We start from the raw sequence: 18,271 nt of genomic DNA on the forward strand, positions 1-18,271 counted from the left end.
AACAGCTAGGCTGGCTCAGTGCTATGTGATGGGCGAAAGCTTGATTGCTTCACAGGTAGTAAGTTACGACTCTATAGGAATGCAGAGAGCTGTCTGTTAACAAACTTCTCTGTCATTTTAGAGAAAAAAGGTAGTAGTGGCATGGACGGAAATTCCCTGGTATAGCAGGATCCAGCAGCGATTTTTTTTTTTTTATAGTGGGACTACCACAGCATGTTTCCATCGCCCAGGAACCTGGCCAGAGGGCAGGGATCTGTTAATCAATTCACCGACTACAGGTAGAATTACTCCCACCCGTCTTTCTAAAATGGATGAAGAGGCCAGGTCCAACACTGGCTGATTTTACCGCAGCAGATAGTGAGTGGGGTCAACTCCTCAGGCTCAATAGGCCTGAAGCTTGGAGCTATACTCTGCACAGCTGAACCAAGAGCTCAAGCATGGGGCATATCTAGCTTTCCGAGGAAAAGACTCGTATATTTTGGCCACGTTTTCCATAAAGTACTGGGCCAAGACATAGCACCCCTCTTCAGAAGGTTCAATTGATGCTGAAAGTTGAGATCAAGATGAGTGGTTATACTGCAAAGAATTTAACAGGACAAACCTTGGGTGGTTTTAATTTTGTTTGTATAACATTTGGGGCAAAGTTTCTTGATATGACAATGATGTTTTTATGCAGCCACATGGAGATGGCATGCTGAACACAGTGGATACTGAACAAAGGAGGTCAACTATCGATGGTGAAAACAGAGGAGTTGAGGGCGTTTCAAACTTTCCAGATGAAGTGAGAAACTCATGGTCAAGTCAGCATGGACACTTAACTGGGACAGACCAGATAGACATCTGCTCCCACAAGTTGTGTGACAGCGACTTGGGTGGAGGCACTGGAGTTGATCTCTAAAGCAGTCTCCATATCCCTGCGCATATAGCGCATATACCGAACACCGAGTAAGTCAAGCACAAGGGTGCTGCTGGTGACCCCTTCATTTTTAATTGTTTTGAATTGTTTTAACTGCTCTTACCTCCATTTTGACTGCGTATTTGCAAAAGGAGCTGTGTTCAATGATCTGGAGGGAGGCAACTCTTTAATCAGGTTAGCACTCTAGCTCCAGCTCGCACTCTAGCTCCGTGATGCCGACACACACAGTCTGCCTCATTTGGAGCCGATGACATGACCGCGCAGCGGGCTCGCCGAAGGGGCGCCTAAGGCAAACCCGTCTGCGCCTGTCTGGGACCTAGGGCGCAGCCGGTTTAAACGACGGAAGGTACTGCTATACTACCGAGCAGCTTAAGCTTTACAAAGAAGAGCCTAGAAGTAATTGTAGGCACTCCATGTTACCTGATAACAATACCTCACAATGTCCCCGCTGCGGTTTCAAACTATGTCCTTCCTCTCGAAGACCCGATACCCTACTTGATAAAAAAGAGCTTAAAATGTTTTTACTTAACTGTCGCTCCCTTCCCAAGCACGCATTAGAAATCCATCTCATGTTAGAAGATGAGAAACCAGATATTTTAATCCTAACTGAAACATGGTTGAACAAAGAGACGGATTACGCCATTGTACAGGCGCTCCCATCCAACTATGTAGTTCAGAGGCTGGATCGAGAAGCTGATCGGGGAGGGGGTATTGCCATTATTCACAAGAATGAATTTAAGGGCCGTATTACCACAAATCCCATACCAGACTGCGAAAGTATTTACTTTTTCGATCAGGGTATACCCATGTATCTACCTTTTCAGGTATTTTAATATATCGGCCTCCAGGCCCACTTGGCCATTTCTGTCAGACTATGCCAGACATTGTAGCCAACCTTGCCAGCTCCTTCCTCAACTTTACATTATTGGGAGATTTTAACATGCATTTTGATAACATTCAACTTTCCACCACGTCAGAACTGGCTGAAGGGTTAGCGGCCTTTCAGCTCAATCAAAAAGTAGTCTGCCCAACCCACTCTAAAAACCACTTGCTGGACCCTATATTCTCAAACATTCAAAATCTTTTGGTCTATAAACCCAATCCCACTGCCATGGTCTGACCACTTCTTACTCCCGTTTACTTGGGTTATGCAGGATACGAGTACCCCAGCGGTGGGAATTAAAAAGCCGATCCGCACCTGGTCAAAACTTCCGTTGGAATTATGGGTTACAAACTTGGAGAACACCAGACCAATATCTCACCCAAATCCTATTATTGCAAATGACAATTTTAACAGATGGCTGGAGTCCTCACTCAACACTGTTCTTCCCAAAAAAAGAGACACACATAAAAACAGGAACCAATGGAAACCCCTGGTACTCTCCCAAACCTCGGAATCTCAAACAAACATGCAAAATAATGGAAAGAAGATGGAGAAAGAACTTCTCACCCGATAACAAAGCCAAATATAGGGAAGCCATAAAACTTTGCAAATCTGAAATAAAATCCGCTCAAGGTTGCTACTACCAAGATAGAATAACATTGGCTGCAAATTCCCCTCGTGAAATTTTCCACATTGCAAAAACACTCCGGACACCCCCCGAAAGCCCCCCTCCCCGACCTCAGACAATGATCAACTTCGGTGCAACCAGATAGCAGAATTTCTTTCTACCAAGATGCAAACTATCTATACGTCCTTTCCTCAGGAAATAGACCAACAGATCGTACCACCAACTGGCACAATAAAGGAACAGGACCTGCTGGAGGAATTCACCCTCCTAGACCGAACCTCCTTGCAGAAGATCCTGAATCACCTAAGATCTGGCTCTCCAATAGATCCAGCCCCCCCCCCCCCCCCCCACCATTCGAAATAAGATTGCTGAGACTATTTCTCCGATCATGCTGGACTTGATCAATGCCTCTCTTCTGACGGGAACTGTGCCCCCGCTTTGGAAACCGGCGATGGTCAAAGCTCTTTTAAAAAAAAACTAGTTTGGACCCGAAATAATGGGCAAATTATCGACACAAATCTCTGTTGCAGTGTATAAGTAAAATTGCTGAGAAGCATGTGAACTCAGCCCTTTCTGCATTCCTGGAAAAGAACAACCAGCTCCTCCCCTCACAGACAGGATTCAGATCACAGCAGGGCACGGAGACCGCACTACTGTCGGAAGTGGAGGAAGCTAGAAAAATCCTTGATGGCGGAGGCTGCACAGCACTTATTCTGTTTGACCGGAGCGCAGCCTTCCACACGGTGAACCACTCTCTGTTGATTAGCAGACTCAGGGATGTAGGAGTGACTGGAATAGCACTGAAATGGCTGCAATCCTTCTTGGAAAACAGATTCTTCTCAGTCTTTGAGGACAAAATTTCTTCAAAACAACTGCCCCTTACATGTGGAGTTCCTCAGGGATCTGCACCGAGTCCCACTTTATTTAATATTTACTTGAGCTCCTTGGCACAAATAGTAACTCTGTTTGGGGTTCAGATTGTCACCTATGCGGATGACACTCAGTTGGTCGTTTCCCTTAATAAAATGACAATTCTGGACCGGGCATAACTTCTTGCCTAGAAAAAGTCTCCAGATGGATGTATAGCTCATGTCTGAAGCTCAATGGGGTAAAGACTGAGCTTATGCTCAGTGTCAATTCTGCCCCTCCCAATATAGATCCATTTTGGACCAACTGTCTGGGCCCTCCCCCGAAAAAGCATATTAAGAGCCTGGGGGTCTGGCTTCACTGTAACCTTGATTTCAAGGAACAAGCTCGGAAAGTAGCAGCCAGCTGCTATGGCCTCTTGAGGATGATTAGGAAGATCCTTCCCCTGTTACCTTTCGTGGCCAGAAGGCTGCTAGTTCAAGCACTGATTTTGTCACGGCTCAATTATGCCAATGCTCTATACTTAGGAGCTCCATATTCTACGACCGAAATACTACAGACAGTACAAAATTGTGCAGCTCGTCTGCTCTTAAATATCCCCAAACGTCTCTCAGCCAAACCTGCTCTGACCTCTCTGCACTGGCTCCCAATCCAGGAGAGAATCCAGTTTAAGGCCGTGTGCATTGCACATAAAGCACTTTCTGGAGAAGGATCCCCTATGATTTGTTCCATGATCCATTCCTATCAGCCCACAGAGCTTTGAGATCCGAAAGTAAACATTTGGGGACAGTCCCAAAAAAAAAAAAACGAGAAGTGGAGGTCGTCTTTTTTCATACAATGTTGACTTGGAACCTCCCCTTCCATATTCGTTCACAATCAAACTACATGAATTTCTGTAAGCAGCTAAAAACTCCTTTTCCCTTGATATGTTCGGACCCGGTACCTGCGTTACTATTAGCGCTGGGATGCCCTCGGGTATCCAGGCGCTGTATGATTGCTGCCTCATTCATTCATTCATATCCCTGCACAGTCATTTTCCCATAATTCCTGAACCTTAACTCTTCCACTTTAATCCTGAACCTTAACTCTTCCACTTTAATCTCAAATGCAGTGATTGGCTGTTGATTTTTATTTTTCCTGGAATTAATGTTCTTCAAATGGCACTTCTTCATGTACTATATTGTGCTATATGATATGCTATTTTTAGACGTTTGTTACTCCACGATACTGAGTTAGTGCGAACATATGTGTTTGTTTAAAAAAAGTGTTCCAGATCCCAATACTTGAAACTTTGTGGTCCCCTTCTTCTACAAATGCATTTAGAAATAAAAGGAATGAAGGAGGTGCTCAAGTACGTTATGAGGTATTGATGCTCTGCCTACACCATGTACTAATGATGAAAATGTTTTTCTACTTTCCATCGAAAAAGTGATCTTTAAGTTGATCCCCACAATAACTACTGTAAGATGGAGACATATTTTATATTTATTTGAAGTCCACTGACAATAATCCTGGGTTGCAACTGTTTTGTTTGCCGCATAGTTAACAAAACTATATTTGAGTAAGAAATGGGACAGAACCTCAATAACAGCTCAATTTATGTTTCAGGTTGCTACAGCAAATCTTGCCTGGGCCTCAGTAGCAATACATCAAGTTCAAGTGAGTATTTGGTTGCTGTTATATATTTTATAGAAGTAAAAGGAATCCTCAGATTTATTGTGAAATGCCAGAGTCACAAAGTCAGTGTTTCAGTAAAGAAAGGCCCTGATACAAAGAATCTGGATTTCTGTGCTAAAATCCAAGGACCTCTGTTCTGAATAAGAGGCAGAAAAGAGAGTGTATAGGATAGCATCAGAGATGGATTGGGGTGATGGGGGAGGGTGGTGATGTAATAGTTTGCAACCCTCTCTACATTTAGTGTAAATTTCTCCAGCTTAAAAACTTAGTGAATTGTGCTGTTACGAAATGTAGGATTAATTGTGTTGTTTTAGACCGGAGGGAGTACTGCAGACCCTTAGAACTCTGACTGTTCTGTTGTCGATCACACAAATAGCTCTGAAGACTTTGCTGTAGTATTCCTACAAACTGGGAAGTACCAAGTATTGAAATCACGTTTGCACTCATAGGCTGCTGCTGTTCGATCATTTTCTAAGCATTAATCTGAGAGCATTGCCCATGATACAACGGAAAAGAGCAGGCCATTTTTACAATGTCTTTGGTTTGCCTTTATCTAATCTCTCTGGAATTTGTTGTTTTGTGAGCCTGACTTTGGAACAAAGTGTTTTAGTGAATCCCCGCCCCCACCCGACCCCCTTCCTAGCCACCCACCCTCATTTTGCTCGGTCAGTTCTTTTCAAAGTGGGGAGCTGCGTTTTGTACAATGTGTTTATAACTTTATTTAATTATTAGATTTATTAACTTTTGGAGGTTGTCTTTAAGGATTGTTGGCTATGTTCATGTGAAAGACTTATTTGAGGTGGTCTATGGGATTGTGGAATTGTGTGTTCCCATTTGCACTGTGTTGTTGGTCTTTTACAGTTTGGCTGTCTTTTATACTGAAGAGATGAAGTGTATTTGGTGAGTGTTCCAACTACCGCTTAGGTTGCACTGCTAGAATTGTTGCTTTGGTTTGTGTGTGTGAAGATTAGATCCAACATGTGGCTAGCGGTGTATGTGGGAATAGCTCACTTCATTCCGTGTAATAGCTGATTTTTTATTTGTATGTTTGATAGTCTGATACTAGTATGTGTTTCAGTTATTATTGAAACATATCACTTTGTATGCAGCATTCTGTCTTAAGGAGTTACATATGTCATATCTATCATAAAGTTTTTCATTTTTACATTTCTATTTAGATGCCCAAGACTAAGAGTTCATGGGTGTACCACATTTATGCCTGGCATGAGCTAATGAGGAGTATAACCACTGAGGATGCCCTAACCACTGGGGTAACGGTTCTCTGGGGTAACCCTACCCACATAGCCCATTTTCAAGATGTCTTCAGTTTTTGGCTCCTCTAAACCTGGGTGCTGGGAGTGTGTATAGGGAGTTTACTAAGATAGCCCTGGTGTCCTCCAACATCTAACACTAAAATCCCGTTTTAGGCAGTCATTTTACCCCAAATAAACTTAGATGCGGAAGTATGGTAAAATCAAAGCTGAGCTTTCGACAACCAGGCAGTGGATACAGTGTTTAAGCATTCTGCCCAAGTGTCAGCTGACATTTGCCTGTGACAGAGGAGACTTCTTTGAAGTGTGTCTCAAATGTCATATACAAAACCCCAGCAGACTTGTCGACCAGGATGTGACATTCAAGCAGCTCTTGACACTTTAATGTCAAAGGTGATCCTCCCAGTCTCCTCTGCATATTCTATCTGGTTCAGAGGGGTCATCTCTGCCCATTCAGGACAGCCTATTTTGCTCCCAGAAGCAAGTTCACACCTCATTTATGCCTATTGAAATGCAAATTCCTGGCTCGCACAGCAAAATGTAGATTTAGTTTCCAGGAACTTAAGGCAGGGCAAAAGTAAATGTTCGAGGCATATGAGCTGCAGATTGTACACTTAGCATAGATCGCCATCTGGTGTTGGGCCCGGATGTTTGCAGTTTGTTTTTGTTCTTTGGACAGTCTTTGGAAGTCACGAGTTGGGTGACTCCTCCTTCGGTCCGTACTGCGCATGGGCTTCGGCTCCATCCTCAGATTGTTTTTTTCCGCCATCGGGCTCGGATGTGATACTTCGTGCTCCGGCTTCGAACTTTTACGGTTCCAGCCTCGACGGAAAATCCTCGTTTTCTTCGAGTTTCTCATCATCATCTTCATCTCTCGAAGCGGCACTTTTCTCCATCCCGTACATCGGCACCGGCCTTCGGGCCCTCCTCGACTCCGGTCCCGGCCGATGGAAAGGACTCCGTTCAAAAAGTGCCCAAAATGTGGGTCTAAATTTCCCCACACCGACCTCCATCAGGTGTGTAACCTTTGCCTCTCTCCAGAACACGAGGCCACAGACTGCCCCGCCTGTAAGTCTTTTCGATCAAAGAAGACCATCCGGGATCGAAGAGCTCGACGCACCATGGCGCACTCATCATCCGCAGCTCCACCGGACATCTTCGGAGACGGCGCTGAAGCTTCAGGGCAACTACACACCGAGCAGGAGGAAGACGTCGTCAGCGCTTCCGAGGCCGACGACTCTGACGTGGAGGACATCACACCGGCGCAGTGGGTCGTGAGTACTGTACCCCCTCTCACCCCCGCGCCCAAAACCAAAGAGACTCAGGTTACACCCTCGCCTGCTGGCCTGGGTAAAACCAAGAACAAAGCTTCTATCACCCCACCTTCGGGCCCGGTGTCGAAGCCTCCAAAGTCTCACGGCAGCTCGGGCTCGAGCCAGCCGACGCCTGGTGCCGAAAAACAGCATCCGGCACCGAAGAAAGTAATACCCAGCTTGACCCCGAAGCCACTGGTGCCGAAGCCTGGACTCTCGGTGCCGACCAAACACAAACACAAATCCGTCGGCACCGACGCTCCGGCGCCGAAAACTCCTTCGACGCCGAAAAAACCGGAGGCCCCAAAAAAGCATGGCGCACAGAAACCATCGAAGCCCTCGTTTCCGAAATCATCGGTGCCAGCGGACGATTCGGCGCCACTGGCTCTGTTCACACCAGACCCTTTACAAAAGACTCTGTCTAAAGATCCAAAGACTGGGCTATTGACTTTAATTATCAAGAAAAGACGCCTTAATACTCCGGCTCCTCCTCCACCACCCAAACGGAAGGACTCTGCTACTTCTCCCCTCAGAGTGCCCTCCCCACTACCTCCTCCCCTGCCTCCTCCACCTCCTCCACCCCCTCCCCCTCCCAGGTCTCCGCCACCTTTACCTCATTACTCTCCGACCCCGTCCCCAGATCCGGACGACGGGGACCCGGACTATGACCCGGCGGACGCCCCAATGGACCCCACTCCACCGGGGACCCCAGACCCATGGGAAGACTACCACAACCCTGATATACCTGATATGCCTCAGGACGACCTATACCCATCCAGGCCGTCTCCTCCAGAGGACTCCTTAGGGTTTCATCATTTAGTGCAGAGAGCAGCACACTACCATGGGGTGGACATGCACAGCGAACCAGTGGAAGACGACTTCCTACTGGACACATTTGACATACAGGACAAATCCACATCTATTTTGCCCATGCTTAAGGGTGTCACCAAGCATGCCGCAGAGGTGTTCAAAGACCCTGTCAGGGCCAGGGTACTGAGCCCTAGAATAGAGAAAAAGTACAAGGCGGCACCCACAGACCCTGCATACATTAAGGGCCCTGCTCCCTTAGATTCCCTAGTTGTCTCCACAGCTAGAAAGCGGGCTAACTCCCAGTCCTCAGGAGAAGCCCCACCGCCAGACAAGGAATCCAAACTTCTAGACGCGTCTGGCAAACGCACCGCCTCTCAAGCTGCAAACATGTGGCACATTGCAAATACACAAGCGCTACTTGCGCGCTATGACAGAGCACACTACGACGAACTTGAGGCTCTTATGCAGCACCTTCCCGAAAAACACAAGCGCAGGGCTCATGAACTGATACAGGAGGGTAAACTAATTACAAACACCTCCATTAAGTGTGCCCTCGATGCAGCCGACACTGCTTCTAGAGCCATAAATACCAGTGTCCTGCTTCGTCGCCATGCTTGGCTCAGGATCTCAGGGTTCAAGCCTGAAGTCCAGGCGTCCATACTCAATCACCCTTTTGACCAACAAACTCTCTTTGGGCCAAAGGTAGACGAAGCGTTGGAAAAGATGAAAAAGGACACAGACACAGCAAAGTCTATGGGGGCACTCCAAACACAAGCCTCTAAACGTTCCTTTCGACGCTCATCCTTTCGTGGCACAGGCAGAGGCTTCTCCACCGATAGCGCCTCTACCTCCTACAAGTCCCCTCCTCAAAATACCTTTTCAAAGGGCAACCAAAGGGGTGGTTACAGAGGCAACAACAATAAGGGCAGGGGCAAAACTAACACCACCCGTTCTGCCACCCCGCCCGCACAATGACTTCCCTCCGCTCCCCCCAGACCATTCCACTCCGGTCGGGGGCAGACTACAAAACTTTATCCACACATGGGAATCCATAACATCGGACAAATGGGTGACCCAAATTATTCGGTCAGGGTACTGTCTCGAACTAACATCTACCCCACCCAATATCCCACCAAGGCACCGCCCAATGTCTCAAGAACATTCCACACTGCTCAAACAGGAGGTGCTCTCCCTCCTCCAAAAACACGCTATAGAGCAGGTCCCCGTCAATCAGCAAAATCTAGGGGTCTACTCTCTGTATTTCCTAATACCAAAGAAAGACAGGACCCTGAGGCCCATTCTGGACCTCCGGCCTCTAAATGCATACATACATTCAGACCATTTCCACATGGTCACCCTACAACAAGTCCTCCCGCTCCTCTGTCAGGGAGACTTTCTCACTACCTTGGATCTGAAAGACGCATACTTTCACATTCCAATACACCCTTCTCACAGGAAGTACCTCAGGTTCGTGGTGGACGGTCAGCATTACCAATTCACGGTTCTCCCCTTCGGGGTCACCACCGCACCACGGGTGTTTACCAATTGCCTAGCGGTAGTAGCAGCACACCTCAGGCGTCAACATGTTCACGTCTTCCCTTACTTAGACGACTGGCTGATAAAAGCCACGTCCTACCACCAATGTGTGCAACATACACACAGCACCATCCAACTGCTACACCAGCTAGGCTTCACGGTGAACTACCAAAAGTCCCACCTCATACCATCCCACACAAAGCAATATCTCGGGGCCACTATAGACACCTCCAAGGGTATTGCTTATCCAAACTCAGCCAGAATCACAAGCATTCAAGCCTTACGCAAAACATTCCTTCCTCAACACTCTCTTCCAGCACGAGTGTTTATGAAGCTCATAGGAATGATGGCGTCTTGCATTTTCATAGTGCCCCATGCAAGACTCCACATGCGTCCACTTCAAGAGTGCCTAGCACAGCAGTGGAACCAGGCCCAGGGTCAGCTGACGGATCTGGTGTTGGTGGACGGCCGCACACATCACTCTCTGCAGTGGTGGAACACCACAAACCTTTCCAAAGGGCGGCCGTTCCTGGACCCGGTTCCTCAGGTGATTCTAACAGCGGACGCATCGCTCTCCGGCTGGGGAGCGCACCTCCTACACCTCACAATGCAAGGTCTATGGACGCCACAGCAAAAATCGCTCCACATCAACCATCTGGAGCTCTTAGCGATCTTTCTAGCCCTAAAATCATTCCAAAAACAGATTTCGGGCAAAGCAGTCCTCATTCGCACAGACAACATGACTGCAATGTATTATATCCAAAAACAGGGGGGGGGACACTCTCCCCAGCTCTCCCGCTTAGCCCAGAGCATATGGAGATGGGCAATTCCCCAAAACATCTTTCTCCTGGCACAGCACGTTCCAGGCGTACAAAACACCATGGCAGATCTGCTCAGCAGACAAACGCAACAACTACACGAATGGGAACTGCATCCACAAGTTCTTCACCCATTCTTCCAACAGTGGGGGCATCCTCAGATAGACCTCTTCGCCACCCACGAAAACAAAAAATGCCCAAGCTTCGCCGCCAGATACCCACACCCCTTGTCCAAGGGCAATGCGATATGGATGAACTGGTCAGGCAGATTTGCATACGCCTTTCCACCTCTCCCACTAATTCCATTAGTGGTAAGGAAGCTACAACAACACTCCCTCACACTCATTCTAGTAGCTCCAACGTGGGCCAGGCAGCCGTGGTACACCACACTACTACAACTATCAGTGGTACCACATCAAAAACTGCACCTATCCCCATGCCTCCTAACCCAGAACCATGGAGAAATCAGGCACCCGGACCCAGCTCAGCTCAACCTTGCGATCTGGCTCCTGAAATCTTAGAATTTGGATACCTTAACCTTCCCCCTGATTGCATGAACATCATCATGGAAGCCAGACGTCCTACCACTAGAGCATGCTATGCCGCAAAGTGGAAAAGATTTGTAATTTACTGCCGTAACAATACAATCAACCCTTTAGATGCATCCATACAGCACATCATATGCTATCTGCTCCATCTTCACAGGTGTAACCTGGCATATTCATCCATACGCCTACACCTAGCAGCGATCGCTGCTTATCTACAAAACAGACAGCATTTATCACTGTTCAGAGTGCCCGCTATTAAAGCCTTTATGGAAGGCCTTAAACGAGTAATTCCTCCCAGGGCACCACCTTCCCCTGTATGGAATCTAAATGTAGTTCTTACACGGCTAATGGGTCCGCCCTTCGAACCAATGCATAAATGTGAGCTACAGTTTCTCACCTGGAAAACAGCTTTTCTCGTAGCTATCACTTCCCTTAGAAGGGTTGGTGAAATACAAGCGTTCACTATACAGGAACCCTTCCTACAAATACATCACAGCAAAGTCATACTTCGCACAAATCCGAAGTTTCTGCCCAAGGTCATTTCCCCCTTCCATCTCAATCAATCGGTGGAATTACCGGTCTTCTTCTCGCAACCTCAATCTGTTGCAGAAAGGGCTTTACACACACTTGATGTTAAGAGGGCTTTGCTGTACTACATACAGAGAACGCAACCTTTCAGGAAGACTAAACAATTGTTCGTCTCCTTCTCTCCACCACATAAAGGCAACCCCATCTCTAAATCAGGGATAGCTAGGTGGATTGTAAAGTGCATACAAATTTGCTATCAAAAGGCAAAAAGAACATTATCTGTTCCACCTAAAGCCCACTCTACCAGAAAGTTAGGGGCTTCTATGGCTTTTCTAGGGAACATACCCTTAGATGACATCTGCAAAGCAGCCACATGGTCAACACCGCACACCTTCACAAAACATTACTGTGTAGATGTGCATTCCAAGCAGCAAGCTAGTGTGGGCCAGGCTGTACTAAAGACACTTTTTCAAACCACTGCAACGGATACCGGTGGTCGCCGCTAAGGTTGGGTACTGCTATATAATCTATGCTAAGTGTACAATCTGCAGCTCATATGCCTCGAACGGAATATGCTACTTACCAGTATACATCTGTTCTTGGCATGTAGAGCTGCAGAGTTGTACACGCCCACCCGCCTCCCCGGCTACCTGTATCCGTTCCAGTACATCTTAATTAGATACAACACACATGGGTTTCTCACTGTTATTACTACGCTCCATCATTTCCCTGTTGGCAAAAAACAATCTGAGGATGGAGCCGAAGCCCATGCGCAGTACGGACCGAAGGAGGAGTCACCCAACTCGTGACTTCCAAAGACTGTCCAAAGAACAAAAACAAACTGCAAACATCCGGGCCCAACACCAGATGGCGATCTATGCTAAGTGTACAACTCTGCAGCTCTACATGCCAAGAACAGATGCATACTGGTAAGTAGCATATTCCTTTCTATAATAGGCAACATTCTACTATACCGTTAAGTTGAATTTTGTTTAACTGTTAAAAAGTGTCCTTGAAATATTTATCTAGCTGTTTCCCAGGTGGAGGTAACATCTATTAAACATTTTATTGAACTTCAAATTGTATCCCAGTGCCTTCCTATGGGACACCTATTCCTGCTATAGTGAAAATGGCTTTTAGGGCCTTTTCACTGTAAGGACATATTTAATATTCAACCTTTACACATACTGTTTCTAAATACCATGGACCACTGCCTTTATGATGTCTTATAAATATTTACAAGTGGGATTTTAGGGCTGTCAAAAGGGATTACTTTGACAGATCAAATTAGTAGTTTAAACCTACACAGCCAGGCTACTGGTGCAGCCCTGCAGTTATGTTTTTATTGTCGCTACACTGGGTGGCATAATGTGTGCTGCAGCCCACTGGTGACATTTAACTTACAGGCCCTGGGTACCCTGTGGTTACCATGTACTAAGGACTTGTAGGTTAGTTAAAAATGCCAATCTGGGTGTACCAATTTCATTGTGTTAGGAGGATCTCAAGCACGTTACTGCTGTTTATCTTGGGTAAAGTGTACAGAGAGCTATAGTCACCAAAATTCGATTCCGCACAAAGGACCAAAATACTTCTGGATTACCCTTCAGAAAGGGCATATTTCCAACACCAAGTATTATACTTTTGGTTCTCGGTGGCGTCTCTCAACCATATCCTAATGTCAAATAGCGAGACCAGCAGTGATGCCACAAAGAAGCTGATGTATGCTGTTTTTCATTTCCAAGCAAGCCCAACATAGTAACATGTAATTTGAATATACTTTTGATGTGTTTTGATGAATATTCATATTATGTGCATGGCTGTTACTGGAACTGGATTGTTAAACCTCTCAGCCTTAGGGTGGTCTTCTACAAAACTGTTTGCCTTACTCCTGCATTATTGCTGATCTCATTTTTGTTACTCTTAACACCAGTGCTAAATTGCATCTGCTCACTTCTTTATGGTAACATTGGCTTACGCCTAACTGGCACATTTAATTTACTTATATGTCCCTAGTAAAGTGGTACTTGCATGTACCCTTGGCCTATAAATTAAATGCTACTTGTGGGCCTGTAGCACTCATTGTGCCACCCAATTAAGTAGCCCTGTGTGTGCCGTTTTAAACTGCCATTTTGACCTGGCAAAATAAACCTTTTGCCAGGCTTAAACCTTCCTTTTTAATACATTTATGGCAGCCCTAGGGTTGGCCCTAAATAGCCCATAGGACAAGGTGTAGCGTATTTAAAGTTGGACATGTAATTTTAACTGTTACGTGTTGTGATATTGAAAAACTCTTAACTTTGTTTTTTTACTACTGCATGGCCTACCTCTCCCGTATGATAACATTGGGTCACCTTATTACATTTACTAAGTGATAACTTGCAATTGGGAGCAGGTAGGAATCTTGAGTTTGGTGTCAAAAGAATTGTAGTTTAAAACCCTCTTTAATGGAAAAGTTGGATTTTTAGTCACATATCTGAAAATGCCACATTTATAAATTTGCCGTTTTCTTGTCCCACTATTTGGTGCCTGTATCCTGGGTCACATGACTAGGTGTACCTGACTGTTGGTCTTTGTATTTTGCTCTCAGACTGTGAGACAAAGGGGGAATAGATGTTGGCAGGATGGGCCAGTTCTGACTTGATAGTAGCTGCAGCAGGTATATTGGGGCTGAGGGGCCACGCCCCCTCATCTTTTGCGCCTTAAGAATAGTCTCTGTCAGGCTGAGCAAAGGAAGGCCTGACGGACACTCTTCATTTTCAGGTCAGGAAGCCTGGAGCTAGACATGCGCTAAATATGCTGGCTCCTGGCTGCATGAGCTGAGCTTTGCTGGGCTGATGATGTGTCAGCTCCTGTGGGCGTGACCTCCTCAGCTCAGCAAAGGTCCTTGAGGCCACCCTCTCCCTTGGTGACGAGGGGTAGCGTCACTCATTGCCTCGCATTGCCACCAGTTTTAAGCCATGAAACTCCCAGGGTCGAGTGTAAATCTGTGACACTTTGTCACAGAGCGGGGTGGGGTCAGGAGCACTGACCCAATCCCACCCTCTGACGATGATGTTACTGCTGCCTTCCCTTATTGGCCAATGAAGGAAGGTAGCAGTCCAAACCCTCCTGGGACCGCCGAGGCAGAGCTGCAAAAGTGATTTTCATTTGTTATTTATATTGATGATTGGTGCATGTATGTTTGAATGTTTAATTATGACTGTGGTGGGAGTAGATGTGTGTGCGCGCGCGCGCTCTCGAGTGTTAATGCATGAATGTGTGTGTCCTGCTTGATAGGGGACGGAGCAATCACCTACCATACTTGCAATCACAAAGGCTCTGCCTCAGCACACACACAAAGGGTTTGACGCTAGTCTTTTGTGCCATTAAACAAACTGGGTCCAGGGCAGGGACATTTCAGACACCTCTGGAGTGGAAACCCAAAGAGCCTTTTCCTACTTCAAAGCTGGCGCTAAGTATAAATATTGGAACGTCAGACCAAACTCTTCAGTACACCTCTGAACCTGTGAATACTACAGAAGGATTGTTGTGCTGCTCTGCTTCCAGAAAGTCTGCTACTCTGTAGCCCTGCTGGCTGAGAAGGAAAACTGGATCTGCACCCTTCAACCCAGGCTGAGGTGACTCCAAGGGTCAGCTGACTGACCTCCTGTCTCGAGATATAAGAACATAAAATGCTCCAGTGGCCTCCTTGCATTTGCCCAGCTGACCTTCTGTCTTGACCTGCTTGAGCCCTCTTTTTTTTCCGAAATTGGTGTGTGATTTTCTTGCGTGATGTTTTTACATTATTTTGTTTTGAAGTGCTCCATAAATACTTTACACATTGCTTCTAAGTTAAGCCTGACTAATTTTGTGCCAAGCTACCAGCGGGTTAAGAACAGGTTAATTTGGAGATGCTTGTAACTTCACTCTTTCAGAAATTATGGTGGCTGCTTGAGTAGGGTTTCACCCCCCTCAACCAGTAACCCGGTTTCATATAGGGACATTCTGTGTCCAATATTCACCAAGAAGGAAACATGTGGCTATTAAGTGCAAGTCATCAGTGGCTTCTGTACAGAAGTGAGTACATTGAGACATTCTGTAACATATCCTCACTTGGGGCTTATTTTAAAGTCTTTCTCTTCGCAGGCTGTATATTCAAATCATGTGGAAGTAGTGAGGCATACAAGTTATACAATAGCCCATAATCAAGCAGTGATCTGATTGTCCATATCAATTTTAGTATCGATGTCTTTGGCTAAAGTCCTCTATTATGCCATTTTAACGAAGCAGTCAAGAACTTGCAAGTATACATAAAATAAAGTTTTGGCAGAGTTAACTTCCCATATGTTCTCACTATCCTTTACTAATTAGCTGCTGGAAGTAAAGCAGCCATGCTTTCTTCAAGACACTAGGACCATTCTCTAGAAGTACAGTTGGAAGTAAACAATTAACCTGAGGGGAATGTCCTTGGAGATGCAGAAATACCAAACTCCAAGCAACATTTGTTAATACTATAACCGTGGCCCACAGTGTTTTAAGTCTCACCATGGTGAGTGCTCAATATAATGGCAGAGAAAGCAAACATCATCTAAATAAATGATAAAATGGCGGCTGTTCAGCTGCTGCTCCTGTCAACGTAAGCATTCGTTGGCAAAAAGAATTGCAGGGTAACTTAAGTTTAAGTAAGGTCCATCCACTAGTTGCCAGTGGCAAACTAAGATACCTGTCTGCCCCTAGCGGTAGCCCCAGATAAAAGCACCTATTATTGATTACAACCTTCTAATGAATATGTGAGGGGAAAATACAGCTGATAACAATACTGATATGTTGGTGATATCACGATTTTAGCGATGTTGCAGTGATCAATATGGGATGGTTCCATTAATTCATGATTGTTGCATGTTGTTTCTGGAGGGGCTATAATTAGCACCTTAAAAAAATATTCCCCATTTGCGTCGATATAACAACCGCTAAGTATGTAGTTTGCAGGGTCGATCCGAGAATATCAATGTGTCCCAGGGGGTCCTAATAAGTCTCTTGCCCGCATTTAGGCGATGGCCTGACTTGATTAAGTAACCAAGCAAAAAAACTCCTTCAAGTATTAGAGCAAACAAGTGAAGAATGCGGACTCCCCAACATGGTATGCTCTATCCTGGTACTGTAAGATTGGTTCCCATAGAGTAAGAAATGGCTACTTGTGCCATGTACATTACGCATACATTACAGTTTATATGCCTGATACACCACAACTGAAGAAGAGTCTAGAGCTACATCAAAAACCTTTTCTGTGTCTCAATAAACCATTGAAATAAATGCTTGACCTCAGGAAAATCAAGAGCATAACTGCTTAATTAGTTTGTGCAGTGAATGAAACTGTAATTCCATTTTGACACTAAGGTTTAATCATGGGGCCAGGTACAATAACACTATTTTAGAGAATTTGATTTACATCATCCGATATCAGTGGAATTTACTATGGCACTGGATAGTATAAGCCATGTCAAATTGGTTTTGTCTTTCTTTGGAAACGTAACTCTTAATGTTATTTCAAGATGTGGGGTGTGATAACTTTGCTTATAGACGAATTAAAGACATTTGCAAATAAGAGTGTCAGTGCAGAAGGGTACATCTTGTATATCTCAGAAGTATGACCATTTTCAGCTGATACTCTCCTAGTGATACTGGGCTAATCTTAAGTATCTCCATTGTCAAACCATGGAAGCAAAATTACTCCAGTATTGGAGCTTTCATAGATTCACATGCCTGAATCATTCCCCGTCATCGAGATGGGAGTCCCCGGTATATAAAAAAAGCAATGCTTGGACAAGTACAAAACAGAGGCCTAGGCCCATTTCCATTTTGCAGCCCATAACTCGTTATCTAAAAGAGACCAAAATTGTCCCTGAATCAATCGGAACCTCTCACCTTTTAGAACACTCCTGAGAGAACCGTTTGCCCCTTAGATTTTATACCGCACGTTGTGCTAGGGAGTCTCCTTTGAGCTCTGCTCAAACTTTCTCTTGCTACTTAAGATTCTGAGTTTTTCCCAGTGTATTTCATCTGCTGATATCATCGTCATTGCTGACTACTAATTCATTCTACCTGAGAATGTCTGGAAAAGATAAAAAACGTTTGTTTAGAGCCTGTGCCACTTGTTCCAAGAAGAGGCTCTACACTGATAACCCTTATTCTGACTGCATCTACTGTCTTTACCCGGACCATCAAGCGAAAGACTGTAAGGTATGTCGTACCTTTTCAAGTAAAACTTGAGGGACGCCTTTTAATATGGCTTCAAAAGCTTAAGGCCAGAAAGCAGGTTATCTCCAGTGATAGCGATGAGGCATCCTCTTCTTCATCTAGGAGGTCTCAAAAGAGGAAGAAATCACCTCATACTCATACCTCAGAAGAGCGTCCTGAGAGGGCCCTCAAAAAGACCACTCATGGGTCTACTGGGCATAGTCCCTCAAAATCTCAGCATAGAGAAAAGGAGAGTAAGG

The 18,271-nt window shown here is 45.5% G+C and overlaps 1 protein-coding gene across 2 annotated transcripts in view; it reads left to right on the forward strand.

Annotated features, from left to right (window-relative positions):
• PDE10A (phosphodiesterase 10A) overlaps positions 1–18,271 on the forward strand; it is a 1,160,934-nt gene that overhangs the window by 633,727 nt on the left and 508,936 nt on the right. For both annotated transcript variants that reach the window (XM_085612212.1, XM_085612213.1), the window contains exon 8: positions 4,903–4,953. In XM_085612212.1, coding sequence (XP_085468338.1) covers positions 4,903–4,953 — 51 coding nt within the window. The remainder of the gene's footprint in view (positions 1–4,902; positions 4,954–18,271) is intronic.

Source organism: Triturus cristatus, chromosome 6 (genome assembly GCF_964204655.1).
Source record: "Triturus cristatus chromosome 6, aTriCri1.1, whole genome shotgun sequence".
Taxonomy (NCBI): domain Eukaryota; kingdom Metazoa; phylum Chordata; class Amphibia; order Caudata; family Salamandridae; genus Triturus; species Triturus cristatus.